Source organism: Panthera pardus, unplaced genomic scaffold (assembly GCF_024362965.1).
Source record: "Panthera pardus isolate Hobbes unplaced genomic scaffold, ASM2436296v1 HiC_scaffold_2, whole genome shotgun sequence".
In the NCBI taxonomy this organism is placed as follows: Eukaryota; Metazoa; Chordata; class Mammalia; order Carnivora; family Felidae; genus Panthera; species Panthera pardus.
In genome coordinates, this window is record NW_026526765.1 from 70,104,246 (window position 1) to 70,129,256 (window position 25,011).

At 34.7% G+C, this 25,011-nt stretch overlaps 1 protein-coding gene across 3 annotated transcripts in view; it reads right to left on the bottom strand.

Moving 5' to 3' along the window:
• FER (FER tyrosine kinase) overlaps nt 1–25,011 on the bottom strand; it is a 436,635-nt gene that overhangs the window by 292,048 nt on the left and 119,576 nt on the right. For all 3 annotated transcript variants that reach the window (XM_053907154.1, XM_019450529.2, XM_053907155.1), the window contains one exon: nt 18,657–18,846. In XM_053907154.1, the coding sequence (XP_053763129.1) occupies nt 18,657–18,846 (190 nt within the window). The remainder of the gene's footprint in view (nt 1–18,656; nt 18,847–25,011) is intronic.

Sequence of the window (25,011 nt, forward strand, 5' to 3'; positions counted from 1 at the left end):
GGCTTTACACTGCCAACCATTAATGACCCGAATCAGGTGACTTTTGATCTTTTGAAAACTTTTAAATTTTGAATTGCAATAAATTTTTATCATACTGTTTAGAAAACTACTCCCTCTGGAGGACCCCGGTTGGCTCAGTAGGTTGAATATCTGACTTTGGCTCAGGTCATGATCTCATAGTTTGTGAGTTGGAGCCCCTCATCAGGCTTGCTGGTGTCAGCGCAGAGCCCACTTCAGATCCTCTGTCCCCCTCTCTCTCTGTCCCTTCCCTACTCATACTCTCTCTCAAAAATAAATAAATAAATAAATAAATAAATAAATAAATAAGTAAGTAAATAAATAAATAAATAGTAAAATAATAATAAAATAAACCTTAAAAAAAAAGAAACAAAGGGAAAAAGAAAACAACTCCCTCCAAAATGGAATACGTTTCATATAATAGATTTGTAGCCCTCTTTAACTACCTATCTTTAAAGTCTGCACAAAGAGTGACCATACCTAAACCCAACAAAAGAAATTACAAAGTGAAATTAAGGTAGAAAACAGTACGACATTAATAAGTACAGTATATCATAAAAATTGCAAGCAAAAGTTGAAGTTTGACACTGATAACTTCCCTTTAATCATCAGTAATATTTTTTAATAACAGGAAATAAGGTTTGAATAATTTTATGAGGGTTATATTTTCACAAACATATACAAATTACCTTCATATATAAAACATTTCCAAAAACTTTCAAAGAACAGGCTTTCAATTTTTTAAAAAAAATCAGCTAACAAATTTACTAGTAAATTCTTCTGATCTTACACATTCACCTTCAAACAAATACTTCTTGGATGAAACCAGTGTATAAACAGCTGTATTCTTAGACCCCCACAGAACTGATTTCGGTGTTATGGCCTCCATCTCCACTGAGGGATTCTAGATTCTGCAAGAGATGGTGTTATGAATCTCCCTCCTGCATTAGCTGTGGTGATACTGTCAAGGGCACTGTCACTGAGAAGTCAGTGTTAAAGCCTCCAGTAGGAAATTCTATTAGAGCTAAACACAATGAAAAGCTGTGCTTCCCCTTCAATGTGACATGCTTTCTTTTATTTAAGAGTAAGTGTTATATGACTTAATCTCCTTTTTCATTTTGGCCTTTGGGAAGCTTAGAGACAAAATAATAGCTCAAGTGTAGTAACTACATGCTATGATCTATATAGTCTTTCTCCCAGTCTTGATAACGTGTTACAACCTCTATTTTTCCTGGTTCTGATTTTAGTTTCTGTTTATATTTTGCTGAATTTTGTTAGCATTAGCTACCTCAAATACTCAGGGGACTGAGGCAGAAAATGAATGAATGAGTGAATGAACACAAGCACATAAATGAGCAAATATAAATCTATACGAAAAGCCTTGTAACCTGCCATTTACACATTTCCAGAGCTAACAGACTTTTCTCCTAACAGTTTAAGACATAAACCTGATAACCTATAATTGGTGACATCATGCTCCCTGCCATTTTAACTCCCCTACACATGGTCATTCTAATGGGCTGCCTTTTTTATTTAAAAAAAATTTTTTTTTAAAGGCTCTTTTTTGTTTGTTTGTTTTTCAGAGAAAAAGAGATAATCCCAAGCAGGCTCCATGCTCAGTGCAGAACCCAACTCCACAATCCTCAGCTCAAGAGCTGAGCCAAAATCAAGAGTTGGATTCCCAACCCACTGAGCCACCCAGGTACCCCTGGGCTGCTTTTCTCAGAAAGGATACTGCTGAACCTTAAAGCTTTAGCTCTTTTTCAATTCCTGCCAATCAGTTGAAGAGCTATAAAGAAAACTGGAAGGACACAGAAAGACTCCCTCATGTTCTTTGGTTTTTATCATTTGAATCCCAAATCATGTTGTACTACTGCTAAAAGTCAAAGCTGTCCCTGACTTTGACCTTGGGAGCTGGTAAAGATGCAACATCCCTAAAGATCACCCAAGAAACCTATCAGGAAAGGCAGACACAAATTAAATTAGGTTTCAAATTCTTAAGGAGAACAAAAGACCAGTGTTGTTTCACAGTATGTCTAGCCCATTTTGGTTTTACTTCTCATAAACCAAATATCTTAGGTATTTGCACAATTTGCTCCATCACTTTAAAAGTAAGGTATATCTTTCAGAATAGAAATAATTCCCTAGCACTATTTTTCAATTATAACAAGGAATCACTAAATTAAAAGGAGACCTCTAAATTGTATGCTATCATAAGATGCTACAAAGTACATAGGTATTCCCTTGGTGAGTGCAATAGCTAGTGAAAAGTCAAAATCAACATGTTTGAATAGTATATCTATACCATTAGTCTCTAAAATAAAAAAAAAAGAAACCTCATTACTTTCATTATTATCAAAATAGACTGGCAAAGAGCCTTTCTGATTAAATATATGTTTAATAAATGACAACTATACAAATAAAAGATGATATAAAATATTCATTGTATCATATTAAAAAGACCACCTGATCAAAATATAGAAGCCCATGTTCAATTAATTTTTTTTAGTTTTAAGTTTAGAAACTAAATCCTTGAAAACATGATCAATTATGATATGAAATTGATTATAGTTACAAAAAGTCTACATAATTCTAGTATGCACAAAGGGAGGACAAAAAGCGATCTAAGAGTTTTCAAGATTATTTGAATTTCATCTATATTCTCTAACCATGAGTGGACGTGATAAGAGTTATCTAGCAAATTTTTTTCTAATAGTACACTTGCACTGAAGACTAATAAATGCCGAAGACTATGAATATTTTATAACAAAACTGAAAAAGGCTCACAATATCAAAAAGTATAGATATCTGTAATAATTAAACATTGCTAACATAAGCTCTATCTAAATAACTGTGACATAATAGCAAATTGAAGTAACTATATGTATAATGAAAATCTATACTCATCCATACCTTCTATCCACAAATGCCATAATAAATTATGATATTTCAGATTTCTGTTGGGAGGGACTACATTATTAAAGTAAACATCAAAATGTTCCACTGTAACATTTTCCTCTTAAATACCACCCAATAAAAGCATTTGGTAATGAATAACTTAATTTAGTGTTAATCAAATAACTAGATAGAAACCAATTTTCTTAAGTTAGTATAATTTGGCTCTTAAAACTTGAAAATATGAGAATGAATTTTACTAAGTATCTGAACCACAAATTGTATCCATTGATAGACTTCACTGAACTATTTTTTTTTTTAATGTTTCTTTATTTTTGAGAGAGAGACAGAGAGTGTGAGCAGGGGAGGGGCAGAGAGAGAGGGAGACACACAATCCAAAGCAGGCTCCAGGCTCTGAGCTGTCAGCACAGACAAGGAGATCATGACCTGAGCTGAAGTCAGACGCTTAACCAACTGAGCCACCCAGGCGCCCCAGATTTTACTGAACTATTTAAAGGAAAAACTTTGACACACTTAAGTTAGCTTGCTTCAATATTTTTATTTTATTTTAAATTCATGTGCTCTCCTCTGTCAGCTGTTTTTTCCTAGTCCCTTTCTCTTTCAACTTTGACCTACCTCTTATTTCTGTATTTTCTTTTGTCTCTTCAGTTCTTTACCTTTCATGTTCTTCACCTCTATTCAGCTTCTTCCCCTCATCTGTTTCTCATTTCTGTTCTCCCCTTATCAGATCTCTCTTTTTTTCCTTTCTTGATTATTCCTTAACAGCCTTAGAGACAAAGGATGGAGGGAAACAGGAATTTCCTCCAAAATCAAGTTTTAATTAGAAGAGCCTAAATTATCCCCTTTTCAAAAACAAAAACAAACAAACAAACAAAAAAAAAACCTCCTTTGTGGGATAAGAACAATGATCTGGCTCCCTAGAGACTGGATCTAATATGTAAAAAATAAAAGAAAAAAGAACACAAATCATTTGAACTGCCAGAGTTTCAGTACCTTCTGTCTATTTGGAACAACGATGATTCTAGTGACTATCAGATTAATTAAATTTCTCAAAAGACAACTAAAGCTTTTTCTTACCAAGTGGGATCCCACTGGATTCTGCCAGACCTTCAATCTCTACCAATCCTGTTCTTAGTCCTTTGGCCACTGACTTCTGAAACTAGCCACCCTTCATAATCTATAGCCTACTTCATTTCAATTACCTCCCCAAGTTACCCACCTTCTCCCTATCCTTCTTGCCCTTGCTAAGCCCATTTGTTTTCACCTGTAGCCCCCTCACATTCCTGGCTATAAGAAGTCAGTTCTCCTTTCCAACATTTTAAGACCCTTTCCTTAGCATTCTCTGTTCTATTTTTTGTCCACATACTTTTCTCAACCTAAAGCACTTTCGAAAAGGGAAGAGCCAGGCTTAGACAAAATTATGAAATAGACTAAATTCATGTTCAGCAATCTCTAACTTTCCTTTCAAATCCCACACCCAGTCACTAGGCTGCCTGTGTTAGAACTGCCATGCTTGCACTACCCACTTTTCAAGGTGACTCCCACTTTCTTCAGCTCTCTAAGCCCCTGATTTGAGGTACATATTAATATCTGGCAATGCTTAATAGGCTACTTTTCCAAGAGGCATTCAGAATTTAAAAGAGTTTAAGGCAACATCCTTTTCCCAATAGTCCTCAAGCGAACTTTTTTCAACCCAAGAGACTTGAAAGACACAACACTTTCTCAACAAACATAGTTAACTACAGCCTGTTAAGAAAAGAGAAAGGAAGGGAGGGAGGTGTATGGTCCCAGAAGAAATATCATTATATGGGAAGGGAATGGGTGACAGGGAGATAAAAGGATGGCCTGTGTAACTTAAGCACTCCCCCTCCTTCCAAGTAATTCTGAAAAGACAGCCATAAACAGCCTAACACAGAGACAAAAACTAACATATACATATAGAGTTGAGCATGCTTTCATATTGGTCCCATGCTAAATTGGAACAATATTTTTCTGAAATATTTGGTTGAAGTACAAGATGTATACAACAGGGTATACAAATCAAAGTGTACAGTTTATGAATTTTTCAGATTGAAAAGGTCCCTGTAACCAGAACACAGATCAAAAAACAAGTCATTTTTGTATTCCAGAAGCCTTCTGTATGCCTTTCAGTCACCCACCCCCCACCCCAACAAGGATAGCCACTATCCTAAATTCTAATATCATCGATTAGTTTGGCCTATTTTTGAACTCCAGATAAATGAAATCACAAAATACATATTGTCTGGTATCTTTCACTCAATATTAAGTTTTTAAGATTCATCCATACCGCTATATGTAGTTTTAATTTGCTCATTCTTATTACTGCAGAATATTACACTGGGTAAATATTCTACTACTTATCTATTCTACTGTTGACATTTGGCAGCTTCCAGTTTGAGTCTATTATAAATAGTGCTCCTGTGAATATTCTTGTACATGACTTTTGGGTAATATATGCATTCATTTCTATTGGATCTATGCCCAGGAGTCGATGTACTGGGATACAGGGGGTGTGCATGTCTGTTTTTAGTAGGTATTGCCAAATAGTTTTTCCAAATGGTTGTAGTGACTAAGATATTATTGAGGACATAATGCATGTTGGTCCTGCTTAAATGATTCAAAACACTAAATTTTTTGCCTTCACCAATCTACAAGTGATAAATACACTAGCCAAGGCTATTTCTCTGCATTCTTTCCTTTCCATCAGTGTTATAAAGAATTTATTACTTTCTAAAACATATTCTGGAATAATTTGCCCCTCTACATTATGTGAGTAGGTGTTTTGTTCGGTTTCATGCTTATATACCAAAATATGCAAAGACAGAGCCCAGCATTTTTCTAAAAACTGGAATCTAACCGCTGATAGTTTCATTTTACAACATCAGGCATATTGAAGAAAAGTTTATGCATCTACTCTTTGCCAGGTACTGTGTTAAGCACCAGCATCTCTAATTACTAAAGAGAAAATAATTATAAGAGATGAAGTATTTATAACAACAGCATAAATGAAGCCAGGGCATTTTCACTCTCAATGCTATAATCTACTGGCCTCTCAGACACTCGCCCTCATTTAATGAGGTCTTTGCAATACCTAACATTATCATGAATTTTTATGCCCAAAGTCTCAAAGTTCTTTGGATGCCTTCATCTCCAACGATGCTTATTCGTGCTTACCTTCAGCATCATTCTACCATTCCTAACTTGGGACTTAGCAAAGAGAATTGCTGCATCTGTGTGATTTCAGACAACACTTGATAGCTTCTTATAAACTCTTACTACCTTCTCCAACAACTTGTTCTTTAACTAGATTAATACAATCAGCCCCTGAACTGCCCCCAAGATTTTTCTCTCAGGCCTTCACATCTTATATCTTCATTTCTTTTTCTGTTCTTCCTTCCATGGAGGTGGTTATGACCAGTGTCCATTCTGATTGGTCAGAGTCCACAGTTGGGACCAAACAACATAAGGCCTTTAGGCAGGCCATTTAGAGACACTGGTTTTTAGACTAAAAGTCATAAGAAGTCATTAAAGCCATTCTGAGGGGCTCAATATAACCAGATTTGTTCTTGTTTGAAATTTTAAGAGATGACTTTGGAGTATGGAGAACAGGTTGGAAGGAGGCCATTCTGGATAGTGACAGGCAAATTAAATAAATCATTATTTTCTAATTGCATTTCTTAATCATTATTTTCATTATTAGTGGAGTTGAAATTTTTTCCCATATTTTTATTAAACTTTACATTTTCTCTATTATGAATTTCTTATTGATATTCTTTTCCCACTTTTCCCCGTGCTATCAGCGCGGAGCCCAACTTGGGGCTCAAACCATGAAATGATGACCTGAGCCAAAACTAAGAGTTGGATGCTTAACCAACTGAGCTACCCAGGCGCCCCTTAACTATGCAGTTTTAAACAATGTAACCTCCTAGGTGTTCAAATGTTATCATCAGTATTACAGTATTAATTCAAGTTTAAAATGAAGGCAGATCAAAGGATCTAAATTTGTTTATATTCTTCTTGTAGCCTCCATGAAGCCTCTACCACATAGTAAAATACTGAAGTGTAAATCATTCTTTCTTACTGAATTGTTTCTCCTTCCAAGGATTAAGTGACTTTTAAGCAACTTTAAAACCTTACCTGGTAGAATTAGACTCTAAAAGATCTCTAGATATATTCTGACAGAGAAAACCTTTCCTAATCTAAGATCTTATCATTCACCTGGGATTTTCAAAGTAAACCGATGATTTTAAAAATTAACAGTTGGGTCTTAATGTTTGAAATACTAACACTATAAACAATTTTCTGCAGAAGACCATATTAAAAAAAATTATTAGGATTTAAAATTCTTTCATTAGGCACCAAATGAATCAATAAATAATGATATTCACATATTCTCTTTATAAAATCCTTCAATTAAAGTTAAAAAATTAATGTCATAAAATAATTTTCAATATTTACAACAAAAGACTTTAGAGATAAATACAAATCTTTCTCTACATGCAAGATCAAACTTCTGCTCACAATTCAAGCTAAAAAATAACAACATTCTCATACATAATTTTAAGATAAATGTTATTCAGCTTAAGTAGAAAATAAATTGTAGAGTCTGTAATAATTTTTTTCCGGATAACAGAAATTAAATTATTTAAAAATTTTTAAAATAATGTCCTGAACATGTGATGCAATGGCTTATATGCCAAGTACTTGCTTTTTAATTGATTTATTTTCAATGGGTGTAAAAACAAAAACAAAACTATAGTATAGGACAAAGGGAAGAACTGTATTCATTTATAAATGGAAATTTTTAGCAATTTTATTATTCATAATTATTATGACAAATCGGTCATGTAACTAAATAGCCTTTTTCTTCAGATAATTAAATTTTCTTGTGTTTTCAAACAATGTATTTGCATTAAGTGTTTATTTAATTTTAGAGAGAGAGAAAAAGTGTGAGCTGAGGAGGAGGGCAGAGAGAGGGAGAGAGGGAGAGGGAATCCCAAGTAGGTTTTGCACTGTCAGTGCAGACACATGCGAGAGATCATGACCTGAACCAAAACCAAGAGTGGGACGCTTAACTGGGACACTTAACCGTCTGAGCCACCCAGGTGTCCCTGTTTTTTGTTTTTTATTTTTGTTTTTTTTAACTAACAAAGAATGAATGCCAGTTAGGTAAACAGTTAATCTGGGGTGTGTGTGTAGGGGGAATCACAGGAAGAAAATCTAATTAGTTTGAGAATAATAATGAAATTGTTGTTAATAAATTTAAATGTTTTATTACATTTAACCTTTTTTGTGTAAACTTGTATAAGTCCCTTAATTTTTCTGCTTTCATTTTTCATCTTTCTGTTGACTGGCATTCCAGTATTCCCAATTTCTTTGGAAATGAAGATTCAGGAGTTATCATCTGATGTTTTAATGATGACAGAAGGAGAAAAAAGCCCACAGATACATGACTACAAAGAAAGGATTTAAAACCAAGGGCTGAGGGCTAAAGCCTAAGGAATATTAATGGTCAATTTCATCACAGCATTTAAGTCTGATGTTTTCTTGTTAATCAGTTGTTTATTGTCATTTTCTGCCTCCTAAATGTAGAGCTATGAATGCACAGACTTATTATCCGCAGATGTCTCCGTACATGGCATACAATATTCATAGAAGTTGGTTAATTGTGTTTAACAGGCAGAAGAGAAAGGAAGAGAAATGGGGCAAAGGTGGAAGAGACAAAAGACAGAAAGACAGAGAAAAGGCAAAAAGGGAAAAAAAAAGGAAGAAAAACTAAATGTGCACCAAGCACCTTCCTAACTATGTCTAGAACTCTTTAACATGCCTTTGCCTTTGCATTCATTCATTTAGCACTGATAAGGATCCTATGAGGTGCATATTAGTAACCACATTTTAGTGATGAAGAAACTAACATTGGGGGTGGGGTAAAAAATCACCTAACAGCAAATAAACTCAGGCTGATTTCACTCAAATTCCCTGTTTCTCCACCCTGCCCTGCTGCTACAAAGAGAACATTTAAATAATACTGACAGGAAAGGACAAAAGAAGTATGAGTAAACCAGATTTCAACTGATATAATGAATAATAATATTGCATAAATTTACAAGAAGAGTTATTTTTAAAGTCAATGTATTAAAAGCTGTTAATTGAATTTTCCATAATTATAAACTTAAAAGAAAAATGTTATTTCATGAATGAATAAATAATCATAAAATTTAATGGTATTTAAGGATTTTTTTCTTTCATTCACATTAAACTATAAAAGGAAACTGGTATTAAAATGTGATTATAAGTGATGCTTTTATAAAAGTTGCTTTGTACAAAATTTTAAACACAAACTTTAACAGTGTAGTAGGAAAAAGTGAGCTTCAAGTAATTAAGGTAATAACAATAAAAAATTCTTTTAAAAAGTTAGGTGGGGGCGCCTGGGTGGCTCAGTCAGTTAAGCATCCAACTCTTGATTTCAGCTCAGGTCATGATCCCAGGGTCGTAAGATCCAGCTCCATACTAAGCATGCTTAAGATTTTATCCCCCTCCATCTGCCCCCCCCCTCCCCCCGCTCTCCCTCTCTCTTTTTCTGGGAAAAAAAAAAAAAAAGATTAGGTGGTCAAGCCTATTGATGTCAGCAATACATAACCCCGAGTGAATTACATGATCTTTTATTTTAAAAATATTTTGTAATTGGGGCATCTGGATGGCTCAGTCAGTTGACCATCCGACTTGGGCTCAGGCCATGATCTCATGGTTTGTAGGTTTGAGCCCCACAAACTGACTATTGTTGGTGTGGAGCCTGATTCAGATCCTCTGTCCCCCTCTCTCTACCTCCCACCCTCACATTCTTTCTCAAAAATAAATAAACATTTTAAAAAATGTTTTGTAATCTATTGTGGCCAAAAAACAACATACTTTGAGTACAGAGTAGATCCCAAATTGCTTATCTATCATCTAAAAATTAATAGCATACATTTTTAAAAGAAAACATTTATGCTTAATGACAAGACTAAGGAACAGGGGCACCTGGGTGGTTCAGTCGGTTAAGCATCCAACTCTTGATTTAGGCTCAGGTCATGATATCACAGTTTGTGGGATTGAGCCCTGCATTGAGCTCTGTGCTGACAGCATAAAAGCTTCTTGGGATTCTCTCTCTTCTCTCTTTCTGCCACTCCCCAGCTTGCGCTCACTAGTGCTCCCTCTCTCAAAATAAATAAATAAACATAAATAAAATAAAATAAAATAAAATGTGGCTGGCTCTTATAAAAATTTTTTTAAAAGACTAAAGAATAAATAAAGACTAGCAGAAGAATAGGCACACATATTAAATCATTATCATTTCTGTGATAATCAAACAGTCAAGTATCAGCTATTAAAAGACAATAATAGAAGGGGCACCTGGGTGGCTCAGTTGGTTGAGCAGCTGACTTCAGCTCAGGTCATTCTCGAAATTTGTGAGTTCAAGCTGACAGCTCAGAGCATGGAGCCTGCTTCAGATTCTTTGTCTCCCTCTCCCTCTGCCCCTCCCCTGCTCAGACTCACTCACTCTCTCTCTCTCTCTCTCTTTCTCTCTCTCAAAAATATAATACACATTAAAAAAAATAATAAATAAAGGACATTAGTTTGCTAAGTGGCAGAGACTATTCTATGTGCTTCAAATGTGTAAACTTAACCATTTCTTACAATGAATCAAGAGTAGGTAAAACTGTAATTCTCATGTTACACATTGGGGAAAGATGGCAGGAAAAGTCCCTAACTTGCCTAACATCACACAGTTATTAAGTGGTAGAACAGTGATATAAACCCAAGAAGCCTGGCTCTGCAGCTGGAGCACACTCTATAATGATTCTATTGCAGTCACACATTGCAATCTTTAACTCTGTAACCACTAAAGACTTTGTCACTCTGGTAAAATATCACTTCCATTATTATTTATAAAGTGAGAAATATTTCACAGAAACCAACTTCAACATTTAAACCATTTTTTTAACTGAGTGGCATCAATTATAACCTGCCAAATTTTATTTTGAAATTTTGTACCTGTTCATTTCCTCTATAATCATTTACTAAGTGTATATCTAGGCACTGCTAGGCAACTAAATTTTTTGAAATGTTTGAATGCATGGATACATAAAAGTAAAAATGCAGTCAATTTTTAATTAATTATTAATCAGTTACTTCTGTTCCATCTCCCCCACCAAAGCCAATGGCAAGGTCTAAGTCCATTTTATCTTTGACCCACCCTTCCAAAAAACCCCATAAATAATATTCATGTACTAAATAATCAAAAAACAATTGATGAATCCCAAATGACTGAATGACTCTGGGTGATTAAACCTTCTGATTTATATTAACCATAGTAGATATTTAATTCTTGCCTAACTTTCTCCTTTTATTTTTTTTCTTTTTAGGGCTAATTAACTCCTGGCCATTAGTTTATGCTAAAATATTAAGAAAGCCACAATTTAAAAGGTAAGTTTGAAATATATATATACACATTTTTTCACATATGAATATATGTATATATAAATGAAAAGCAGTTTTTTCATTTGGTTTGTGCTATGCATAAACACATATATAGACATATAGATACATATAAATGAAAAAGTTACTTTTCTTTTACTATTTACTTGATTTGGCCCATATATATACTGCATATGCATATGAGCACAGAAAATAGTTAAAATATAAATTGAAAGCATTTTGAAATTTTAAGGGTTTTTTTTCCACCTGATACTGAAGATATCAGTAAGATATCAAGCAAGATTTCATTCTCTTTTATCATGAACAACATTCCATTGTATGTATATATCCACCTCTTCTTTATATTTAATCCACTGATGGGACACTCAGGTTGTTTCCATATCTTGGCTGTTATGAATAATGCTGCTATGAACATGGGGGTGAGATAGCTTTTCAAGTTAGTATTTTTGTTTCCTTCAGATAAATACCCAGAAATGGAATTGCTGGATCATATGGTAAGTTCTATATTTAATTTTTTGAGGAAACTCCATACTGCTTTCCACAGTGGCTGAACCAGTTTGCATTCCCACCAACAGTGTACAAGGGTTCCTTTTTCTCCACATCCTCACCAACACTTGTTCTTTCTCAACTTTTTGGTAATAGCCATTTTAACAGGTGAGAAGTGATGATATCTCATTGTGGTTTTGACTGGCATTTCCCTGATTAGTGATGTTAACGAATCTTGACTTTTGGAAAACATTTGGAAAAGTTAACAAGGCTTTTGCAACATCATCTCAATCATCTCTTAACTTCTCTGTTTTATGTATTAGAAATATATACACCAAATAAACACAAAGCATAATATATAGCTGTAAATATACTTTAGGTATCAGATCCTAGGATAACTTAATAATATTAATGGCCTACGAAGCCACTGAAAGTTCAGCATGATAAAATTCATGCCATAGGAAATCTAGAAGCAAAAATTTATTAATCTACAAAACTTATATATTAATTCAATATTAACATAATAATCAACATCTATAACTGACATTGTTATTCACCAAAGCTGTCTTTATTATAACAAAAGGCTGGAAACCATGTAAACATGTCATTCCTTTGCTGAGAATCTTCAATGGCTTCTAATTTCTCTAACAGTTAGCATCAAAGTCTTTACAATAATCTACATGACTATATGTCTACTCCTCTGTCCCCACCTCTAATTTATTCTCTTTTACTGTGCTCTGGAATATTCTCATCTCAGGCAGTCTCATCATTTGCTCCCTTAGTTCTTTCAGATCTTTGCATAAATGGCACTTTAATAATGAAGCCTTCCTTGACAACCCTATATATAAAAATACTGCCCAGGGTGCCTGGGTGGCTCAGTCAGTTAAGAGTCCAACTTCACTCAGGTCATGCTCTCATGGTCCATGACTTCGAGCCCCACATTGGGCTCTGTGCTGACAGCTTGGAGCCTGGAGCCTGCTTCAGATTCTGTGTCTCCCTCTCTCTCTCTGCCCCTACCCAACTCATGCTCTGTCTGTCTGTCTGTCTGTCTCTCTCTCTGTCAAAAATAAATAAATATTAAAAAATTTAAAAAACAAAACAAAACAAAAACACCTCCTGGGGTGCCAGGGTGACTTGGTTGATTAAGTGGCCAACTTCAGCTCAGGTCACGATCTCATGGTTTGTGAGTTTGAGTCCCCTATCGGGCTCACTGTTATCAGCACAGAGCCTGCTTGGGATTCTCTGTCTCCCTCTCTCTCTCCCCCTCTCCTGCTCTCTCTCTCTCAAAAATAAATAAACATTGAAAAAAAAAAAACACATCCCATCACCCTTTTTCTTCTATCTTTTTTTTATTTTTCTCCGAAGAACTTACCACCACTTCACATATATATTTAATTATATGTTTACTATTTAATATATTTACTATTTAATATATATATATTTAACTATTTATACCCACTTAGAGTTGAAAGTCCATGAGAACAGAAAAAAGTGTTTATCTTGTACACTACTACATCCTCCAAACTAAAATGATATAGGACACCTGACAATAAATATTTGTTGTTTGAACAAATGAAAAAAAAGCAACTGTATATGCACTATTATGAAATGATATCTAAAATATATTAGGTTAAAAAGCAAGGTACAAAACAATATTGTTGTATATACTACCATCTGTGTAAGAGCAGGGGGCATATAATGAACATTTATGTTTTCATTTGTATACAATGCTTCTAGAAGGTTACCTCTGAGGTAGAAAACTGGGAAACTAAAAAAGAGACACAAAGACCCCTTTATTTGTACATGTACATGTACTACTATGTACTCAGAGAAATTAATTAAGGCTTTGCCTTTATAAATAAGAAATACATAAGATAATCCTACAGAAAATTCTATAAATTATAACTCAGTATTTACTAATTAATTTACATGTGAACTAAGGTATATTATAGAAAAAACTGAAATAAAACCCATGTTTTAATAACACTTCATATACATTATCTCATTTCAGTGTCAGAAATCTTATCAGGCAAGGTGGATAAATATTCATTTCCTCATTTTACAGAAAGGAAAACTCAGAAATGTTAAGGAAACTGACTGTGGTTACAAAGCAGAGGCAAAGCTCAATTCGGGTCTCCTGATTTTTTGTCTCATACTTTTCTCAATGTATTTGATGAGCAAGTCTTTGAATTTGCATTTAAAGAAAGAAAGTGTACCTGATAATGAAAACAGAAAAAGCTTCAATGATGCTGTCAACCTCAACTGATATTCAGTCCATTTCAGTGTTTAACTATAAAACTGAAAATATCAGACAGTACTGTAAAATGGACTACTACTGAGTCATAATGACAGACAATATTTAGTCAACAAACCATATATTTTGTTGGTTGTAAATATAACAAAACAGGATTTTATTGATAGTGCTGTTCAACTAAGCAGAACTTAATAAGATTTGCAGAGAAGATAAATATATATTGCATATTAGTCTAGCAAAAGAGCTTAAAAATGTGCAATTTCAGAAACATCAAAGTAAAGGCAATTATCTTTCAGAATAGCTAACCATATTTAAAAAGTAAGAACTCATTATATAGTACCATCAATTCTAGATATATCCGACATATAAGAAAGATTCAACAAAAATTATTATATTTGGTGCATAGCACATGCTATTATAAAGTAAAACAACTAGATTACTCTGGAGTGAAAATAAAGTCGATTTCCTCAACTCAACAGATACTGATTAAAAGCTTACGTTCTTACATCTAGACAACTAAAAGCAAACATGAAGAAAGGTAATACTTTTAAATTAATTAATTAATTAATTTTAAAAATAGTAAAGTCAGCTAATGATACTCAGGGATTAGAAAATTCTGGTATTTCCATCAGTATCCAAGGACAGTCATAAAAGTTCACCTTCCTAATATTTTCCAAAAGGCAAATTCCTCTGTCCTGCACAGCTAGAATTGAAGGATAAAATAAAATAAAATAAAATAAAATAAAATAAAATAAAATAAAATAATCCTTGGGTTTAGAGAACATTTAGACAACTCAAAATGCCTTTACAATTATCAGCAGCACGTTTAATCTGTCAACAACCCAATCAGAAAAGAACGGAAGTCTCTTCTAATTCAGTATTTCCCAAAGTATATTCCATTGCACTATGGTCCTTTTAGGATACTCTCTGAAAAGGAATTAGGTCAATATTTTCAGAGACACTACATCCCATGCTATACTTCCCTTCATAGGCAATGGATATTAAAAGTTCCAAAAAACCTGCAGTTAGTACAAAGGTTTCTTTTGCCTTAATCCAGCATGTCCCAAATTCTGGAACTCATTTCTCCTTGGAATACTTGAAGGACACCAAAGTACCTTGATTTTCTACTACCTCACTGGTCACTCCTTAGTCTCCCACCAGGTCTTCCTTTTCTAGACCACCTAACTTGAAGTGCCCCAGAGTTCAGTCCTTGATTCTCTTTTCTTCTCTATTCTCTCTCACTTGGTGACTGCCTACAGTCAAATGATTTTATTATTTTTTTTAATGTTTATTTATTTTTGAGAGAGAGAGAGAGAGAGGCAGAGCGTGAGCAAGGGAGGGGCAGAGAGAGAGAGGGAGACACAGAATCACCCACATGGAGACAAGGAAATATTATAAACTACTCAGAGAACAAAAGATTTACTAGCTAAGATTTTCAAAACCCAAGTAAAAGAAAAAACTTCAGAAGTTCCTCTGAAAGAATGCATATACACATAGTTATTAAGAATCAAGAAAGGGTCCTGGTACATATAGGATAATACTTATTATCATATAGGATAGTAAAGGAGTCACAGAATCTGAAGCAGACTCCAGGCTCTGAGCTCTCAGCACAGAGCCCCATGCAGGGCTCAAACTCACCAGCTGTGAGATCATGACCTGAGCCAAAGTCGGATGCTTAACCGACTGAGCCACCCAGGCATCCCTAGTCAAATGATTTTAAATACCATGTGATACCTAGACTCTCAAATTTATATCTCCAATCCAAATCGCACTCCTGAACACAAGGCCCAAATACCAAATTTTGACAATGACTTGTTTTTTTAGAAAGACAAACTGAAATCTTGCTCTGCCTCATCATAGCTACGTAGGTATATCTTTCCATTCACTCGAAACAAATTGTATTCCTGTAGTTCTCCTGCTAAAAACCTTAAAATCATCCTTGACTATTCTCTCTCATAACTCACATTTAATCCATAGGAAATCTCCTGGGCTCAACCTTCAAAATGTATCCAGAAGCTAAACACTTCTTGCTACTTCCCATGCTACCATCCTTGCCCAAACCATGATCTTCTATAATGTGGGTTACTACAATAATCTCATTCTTCCATCCTTATTCCCTTAAGTAAATTCTCAACATAGTTGCTGCAGCAATCCATCTAAATAAAAAGTCAGAGCATGTCATTCCTCTGTTATTACTCTCCACCCTAGTGGCTTCCCATTTCACTCAGAGAAAAGTCATAAGCCTTAATTATGGTCCACAAAGCCCCAAGGTCTATTCCCTAATACTTCTCTAATCTCATTCCCCATACTCTCACTTTCCCCTCCACTCAGACTTCCTTAATCATACCTTGAATAGTCCAACATGCTCCTGCATTATAGCCTTTGCAACAGGTGCACCCTCTGACTGAAATGCTCTTTCCCCAGAAATGAAGGGGTGTAGTAGCTCCCTGTCTCCAGTCTTTGTTCAAATGTCAACTACCCAGTGATGGTTATTCTGACTTGGATTTAAAATTGTGTCCCAACTTCTAGACCCCCAACCCTCTACCCTGCTCTGTTTCTATTTCTTGGCATTTAGCATCTTCCAAAATAGTATATAATTTATTACTCATTTATTAACTGCCACTCACTACAGAATGTGACCTCTAAGAGAGGTTTTTTAAATTAGTTTTATTCACTGATGTATCTTAAGCCATCTAGAAATGTGCTTGACTCAATAAATATTGCTCAAATGAATAAATGAAACATACTTATGCCCAGACAATAGAGAATTTCTGCACAGTACTTAATATTTATCATTCTCTCCTTGGAATTTTGGCCAAAATTAGACCTAGTTTTAAAAAAAAGACATTAATATGGCTTCTCCTGACAGAGATGATTATGTTTTCTGCCTCCACAATTTTTTTTTTAGATTTCTGTAAATAAATAGATGGGCTTTCACTGTAATTGAATTATAGAGCCAAAATAAACATCAACATCTCTAAGAACCTGACTATACAATCCTAACTCTGATTATACATTTTAATCACATGTATAAGAATACACAATCAAGGCGCCTGGGTGGCTCAGTCGGTTGAGCATCTGACTTCAGCTCAGGTCATGATCTCACTGTCCGTGAGTTCAAGCCCCACGCCGGGCTCTGTGCTGACAGCTCGGAGCCTGGAGCCTGTTTCAGATTCTGTGTCTCCCTCTCTCTCTTCGCCCTCCCCCACTTTGCTCATGCTCTGTCTCTCTGTCAAAAATAAATAAACATTAAAAAAAATTTTTTTAAATGAATACATAATCTGTGGCCCATCTTAGTGGTACAGTTCTTTAAGGCACTCCTCCACAAAAGCATTCACTACTGAAGCATAAGTGTATTGGTTAACACTGCCATTAATTTGAGTCATGTAACTTACAGATTAACATGGCTCAATTAATAACAAAAATGGGAACAACCATTATAATTTAAATATTTCATATTCATTTATCACATTTTCAAATACTGCCTTTTCTTTCAATAGAGACATCTGAATATGTTTAATAATCAAGTTGTACTATTCAGAACCACATAAACTAAAAATGACTAAAATATCAGCTATAGCATCATCAACTATGCTGGTTCTATTTATGGACCACATACAGCTACTCACAGAAAAAGCCAAGGACATACCTCAGGCTTTTTTAGCCTGGGCACTACTGATATTTTGAGTTCGATACTTTTTTGTTTGGAATATGAAGGCAAAGGTTGTCTTGTGCATTATAGGATGTTTAGAGGCATCAGTGGCCTCTACCCATCAGATACCACTAACTGTAACAACCAAAAATATCTGGAGACATTGCCAGATGTCCCCTGGAGGGCAAAACTGTCCTCTTGATGAGAACCACCAACCTAAGATGGAAAGGAAGAAGGAAAAAAAGGAAAGAAGAGAGGGAGGGAGGCAGGAAGGGAGAGAAGGGGAGGGAAAGTATTTATACTAGACATTCTTAAACAGGTCATGAAAATATAAAATGTAGTTGAATTTCTAGTTGGTGGGTTTGAATGTGTTTACTGTAGTTTAAGAATATAAGTAAAAAAAATCTATCTTTAAACAAAATCAAATGTGTTGTGAAAATAATAAACATATCATCAATCTCAGACAAATAAGATTTTACTGTTCTTAAGAAGAAAAAAATAATAAATAGCTTTCTCCTTATTTCTTACTTCTATCTTAGTAATAACACTCTACCTTCTGTCTTCCAGGAATAAAAACATGTGCAGTCTTTGTATTCAGTTTTAAAGGCCAGAGAAGAGCTTTTCCTCTGACTCTACAGGTGGTTCCCAAAAATGTTCTCCAGGTGACCTGACATGACTGACAAATCTATTTTGCATTTACAAACAAGTTTAACAGGGCCTGCATATTAACAAGAAAAACAATTTGTCATAGCAAAAGAATTAATTTTTATATTCATTTATTACCTAGATACTTCTCTTTCAAGTTTCTCATTTGATTACTCTTTGGCTTACCATAGATGTAACTGATCGTGCATCTTCTTCATAATTTACTACTGGAGGTGGCTCTTTCCCATCGTTTTCTTGTACTTTTTGTTCTAGTAATTCTTTCTGTGCTGTAAACTTTGCCTCAGTGCATCTCAACTGCTGGACTGACTGTTTCAGCTCTTCAAGTGACTGTTTCTGGCTTAGCAGAAGCACAATACTGAAAAAGAACACATTAAATATAAATTAGTTCAACTTCTTTAAGAAACAGAGCCTTTCAAGGAAACTATACATGTATTACGCTTCTGCTTCCTTTCATTTTCACCTTTATAACAGTCCTTCAGAATCATTAGAATGATAAAACCAAACAGCTTTTGCATCATCACGATAGTTACTAAATGTTAGCATTAGCAAAATGGAAGAAAATATTTGGAAGCAAAAAACAAATTCAAGATGCTTTGAAATATATTATAATGTATGGTGTTCATTTTACTTTACAACTAAGCCATCTACCTCACAGAGTACAGACACTTAGGTTGAGAAGTGTAGGGCCTAAAATGAATTAATATGACTAAAGCAGAATCTCAATTTACTTCAAATCTCAAATGGAATATAGCTGAAGTCAGATCTGTGCCTCAGGTAAAATAAACTAAATCAAAGTGACAACCTGGGAAGAAGCTGTGTTTATTTTGTGAGGGGTGTGTTTTAAGAGTTGAAGAAAGCTGTTCTGATGAGGACTGAGGACTGAGCTGTCACTGAGGAAATGAGCATAACATAAGTCCCCAGATCTTTCCAATACATCACTATAAAGATAATATACTTCCCCAATTCTTTACAGAACTACATAGGCCACATGTTGCCTTTCTGTGACCTTTTATACCTTGAAATCTGCCCCAAAGGGAATTTCAAACTAATTCACCCACATTAAAGCCACAAGAAAACAGGGAGTGGTGGTGGAGAACAAACACCTCTAGAAACACTGTCATATATAGTATACTAATATCTTAAAGAACTGTGCCATGTATCATTGAAAATAGGTAATTAATATATAAATGACAACAGACTGTCAATAAGGGAAAACTTCGAAACTGGACAATAAGATCAGAAAATGTTACTTTCTTAAATCGGAATTTATATGGATCGATACTAATTGAATAAGTAATCATAGGCAGAAGAAATGCCCACTAAGAGAGATCTTTTTATACATACAATGTTGATCGATATTTTGAAAACTCAATTTCAACCAAATTGAGCAGGGTACAACCTCAGGGAATGCTATTAGGAGAGCTAAAATCTCCTCATTATACTGCAATGAGTTTCAGGTGAAACTGACAAAAAGAGAACTCAGGTGGAGAATTGAGTGAAATTTGGGAAAAGAACTAATGAGAAAAGTTTTTGTTTTAATGTTTATTTATTTTGAGAGAGAAGGTGAGCAGGGCGAGAGAAAGAGGGGGAGAGAATTCAAGCAGGCTCTGCGCTGTCAGCACTGAGCCTGATGCAGGGTTCAATCTCATGAACCATGAGATAATGACCTGAGCTGAAATCAAGAGTCAGATGCTTAAATGAGACACCCAGGCAGCCCAAGATTATTTATAACAGAAACCTAGCAATGTTCAAAAGACAAATCCCCCTAACCAGTGGAGTTCATGGCCAAAGTAATGAAGAAGGATATACCATACTGTCAGAGCTCATTACTACATCCCAAGTAAAATCATCATGGCATAATGGTAAGAGTATAATTATATCAAATGAGAACAGATTCAATTTAATGGCTTAATCATGTTGATTTTCTCATCTTCAGTTTTAGCATGGGAAAAATTGATAATAATACCAAATTGTCAGGGTTGTTCTGAATACAATGAGATAATATTTAAAAAACTTGTTAGCATAGTGCCTCCCATCAAGTAAGAATTCAGTAAGTAGCAATTATCATTTATATCATCATCATTCAACAATCCGTGAACTGCGTTCTAAATCCACACAGATTTTCCTGATAAATTCCTGCCGGTTTGCATATTAAGTAGTAAGTCCTTTTTTCATAATAAATTGGTTATAGATCTTTTTCTCTGTGAATCTCTTCAGAGAAAGTTCATTTTTAAAGGCCACTTTTGTGAACACAAATTCATAAGGACTGAGTTCTGGAAAAAATTACACCCACATGAACTTAAAGCTTCTTGAAGGTTCCTTGTTTGTATCTCCTCACCACCAAAAGAATTGCATGACAAAAGGATAGGGCACAATTTAAAATGTACCAAGTAAGATGGTAAAAACATGTATTTATGTATCTCCAGAATGAGTCCAAAAAAGAGGGTGAATGATTTCACAAAAGTATACCAATTAATAGGAAATTATACTTGAAAATAATAATGCTCTAAAACCATTACTACTACCATTAACCTTCTGTAAATCAAGTTCCTAAAGACCAATAGGGAAAAATGCAAAATAAAAAAATAATAATAATTAAAGGAATGAAAATAAACTTCAAAAATAAAATATGAAATGACTAATAAGGAGCGATAATTACAAAATAGTAAATATGAATAGAATATTAGGACAAAAAATTCAAAGAAATACATATATGGGAGCAAAACACCTACATTTGAATATCTCTTCAATTGTATAGCAGGCCCCCAAAAACGACTACACCCTTCTCCCCAGAACCTAGGAATATGTTACCTTATATAGTAGCAAAAGGGAGTTTTGTAAGTTAAGGATGGTGGAATGGGGAAGTTATTTTAGATTATCCAGGTGAGCCCAATATAAACATAAGCATCTGATAAGAGAGAAGTAAAAGGGACAATGTCAGAGAAGACAATGTGACCAAAAAACAAAAAGGGGGGGGGGGAATAAAAGGCACTGTGATGTGGAGCCAAGAGCCAAGGAATAAGCAAAGTCTCTAGAAGCTGGATAAACAGAAAAGTGGATTCTCCCCAAGAGCCTGCAGAAGAAATCAGCCCCATCAACAACTTGCTTTTAGGCCCACAAGACTCATTTCCAACATCTGATCTCCAGAAATATAAGAGAATAAATTTGTGTTGTTTTAAATTACCAAGTTTGTGGCAATTTATTACAGCAGGAATAGAAAACTAACACAAACCCTAAGAGAGATGATACCTGTTTTTGGTCCATTTTAAATGACTAAACTAGGGGCACCACCCGTTTTTTGTTGTTGTTTGTGTATTTATTTATTTATTTATTTATTTATTGAGAAAGAGAGAGAGAGAGAGAGAGAGACAGCAGGTTAGGGGCAGAGGTGGAAGAAAAGGGAGAATCCCAAGCAGTCTCTGCAATGTCAGCACAGAGCCTGATGTGGGGCTTGAACTGCGAACCACGAGATCATGAGCTGAACTGAAATCAAGTGTCGGCCCGCTTAACTGACTGAGCCACCCAGTTGCCCTGGGTGTTCGACTGCTGATTTCAGCTAAGGTCATGATCCCAGGGTCCTGGGACCAAGCCCTACCTCAGGCTCTGTGCTGAGCATGGATCCTGCTTAAGATTCTCTCTCCTTCTGCTCCTCTCCCCTGCTCATTCTCTGTCTCTACCTAAAATAATTTTTTTTAATGGCTGAAATATAAGAAACATTATATGGTTGTATAGAATGCATAGCCAGTAACAACTAGGCTATAGACTTAAGAGAAAAATATTAAAGAGTTAGAAGTATTTTTCAACCAGAAAATGACTGTATCACATAAATTAGTTTTAGCTTCATTAAATACTAAATAAAATTTTTAAGGGATTAAACCATTACAGAAAGTTGAAATAAAAAAAAAAGAATAGAAATATCAGACAATCCAGCAATTCCAAATCTGGATATTTACCCAAAGAAAACAAAAACAGTAATTCAAAAAGATACACACACCGCATTTTCACTGCAGCATTTATAATAGCCAAGATATGGAAGCACCCTAAGTGTCCATCAATAATCAATGGATAAAGGCAATGTGGTGTTGTGTGGATATATATTATCCAAATATATATAAATATATATATATAAATTTATAAAATATATATATAAAAATATACATCTACATAATGAAACATATACTCAGCCATAAAAAAAGAATGAAACTTGACTTTTTTTTTTTAACAGAGAGAAATAGCTAGCATATGAGTGGGGGGAGAGAGAGAGAGAGAGAGAGAGAGAGAGAGAGAGAGAGAGAGAGAATTTTAAGCAGGCTCCATGCTCACGGTGGAGCCCTATGCAGGGCTCAATCCCATGACCCTGGGATCATGACCTGAGCAGAAATCAAGAGTCAGATGCGCAACCGACTGAGCCACCCAGGTGCCCGAAATCTTGCCATTTGTGACAACATGGATGGACCTAGAGGGTATTATGCTAAGTAAAATAAGTCAGGCAGAGAAAAGCAAACACCATATGACTTCACTTGTATGTAGAGTCTAAAAAACAAATCAGAACAGAAACAGAAATGAACTCATAAATGCAGAGAGAAAACTGGTGGTTACAGAGGGGAGGGGATAGGAGGACAGGAAAAATATGCAAAGGAAGTTAAGAGGTACAAACTTCCAGTTATAAAACAAGTAAGTCATAGAGGTAAAGTACAGCAGAGGAAATACAGTCAATAGTATTGTAATAACTTTATATGGTGATAGTAACTAGATTTATCATAGTGACCATTTTGTAATGTAAACAAATGTCGAATCACAATGTTGTACACATGAAACTAACAATGTTGTATGTCAACTATACTTCAATAAAAATAATGAATTAAAAAATTTTAAACCACATATAAAGTTTAGAGAAAAGGCTCTTTTTAAACATGACTTCTCATGGCATTTATAATCTCTATACTAAACTATTTCACCTTTACTTTACCCTGAATAATAAACAGGGTCTTCCAAAATGATAAACATAAAGGAGAAAAGTTAGTATTTTCAACAAATGGTGCTGCACAAGTGGTCATCCATATGCAAGAAATGAATCAAAAACAGACCTTATATCATTCATAAAAATTAACTCAAAATGGATCAGACATAAAAGTAAAACATAAACTACAAAACTCCTAGAGGATACATAGGAGAAAACATAGATGACATTGGTCTGGTGAGAGCTTTTTTTTAGATAAAACATCAAAGGCACAACCTGTGAAAGAAATAATTGATAAACTGCAGTTTATGAAAATTAAAAACTTTTTTTCTGTGAAAGACAATGTCAGGAGAACAGTAAGATAAGCCATAGACAGGGAGAGAACATAGGAAACACATACGTGTGATAAAAGACTATTATTCAAAATACACAAAGATCTCTTAAATGTCAACAATAAAAAACAAACAACCTGATTTAAAAAACAGGTCAAAGACTTAACAGACACCTCACCAAAGAAGATATGCTCATGGAAAATAAGTATATGAAAAGATGCCCCACACCACGTGTCCTCAGTGACATGCAAATTAAAACAACAATGAGATAACTCTATCCAGTGATGAGATGACCAAACTCTAAAACACAGACAACATCAAATGCTGACAAGGATGTGGAACAATAGAAGCTCTCATTCATTACTGGTAGGAATACAAAATGGTGCAGCTACTCAAAAAGATGGTTTGGCAGTTACTTACAAAAGTAAAAATACTCCTACCATATGATCAAGCATCACACTCCTTTATTTACTCAAAGGAATTAAAATTTTGCATCCACACAAAAGCCTGCACACAGATGTACATAGAGCAGCTTTATTCATAATTGCCTAAACTTGGAAGCAACCAAGATATCCTTTAGTAGGTGAATGGATAAATAAACTGTGATTCATCCAGACAATGGGATATTATTCAGCACTCAAATGAGCTACCAAGCTACAAAAAAGACATGGAGGAAACTTAACTGCATATTACTAAGTGAAAGAAGCCAATCTGAAAAGGCTACATAATGTCTGATTCTAAATATATGACATTCTGGAAAAGGCAAAACTATGGGGACAATAAAAAGATCAGCAGTTGACAACAGTTGAGAATTGGGGCAGGGGGATAAATAACTGGAGCACAGAGGCTTTCTGGCAAAAATTATGCTGTATGATACCATAATGATGGATATATGTCATTACACATTGTTCAAACTGACAGGAGTGAAATGTAATTTAAATTAAGGACTTTGGGTGATAATGATGTGTCACTGTAGGTTCATCAGTTGTAACAAATATAACACTCTGGAGAGGTATTGAAAACGGGGGAGGATATGCATGTGTAGGGTCAAGGATATATGGAAAATCTCTGAACCTTCCCCTCAATTTTGCTATGAAAGTTAAACTACTCTAAAAAATAAAGTCTCATTATAAAAAAAAAAATGAGCTATCAGTACACATCTATTAGAATAGCTCAAATACAATAAGATGACCACATCAAATGCTGCCAAGGATGAGGAGAAAATGAT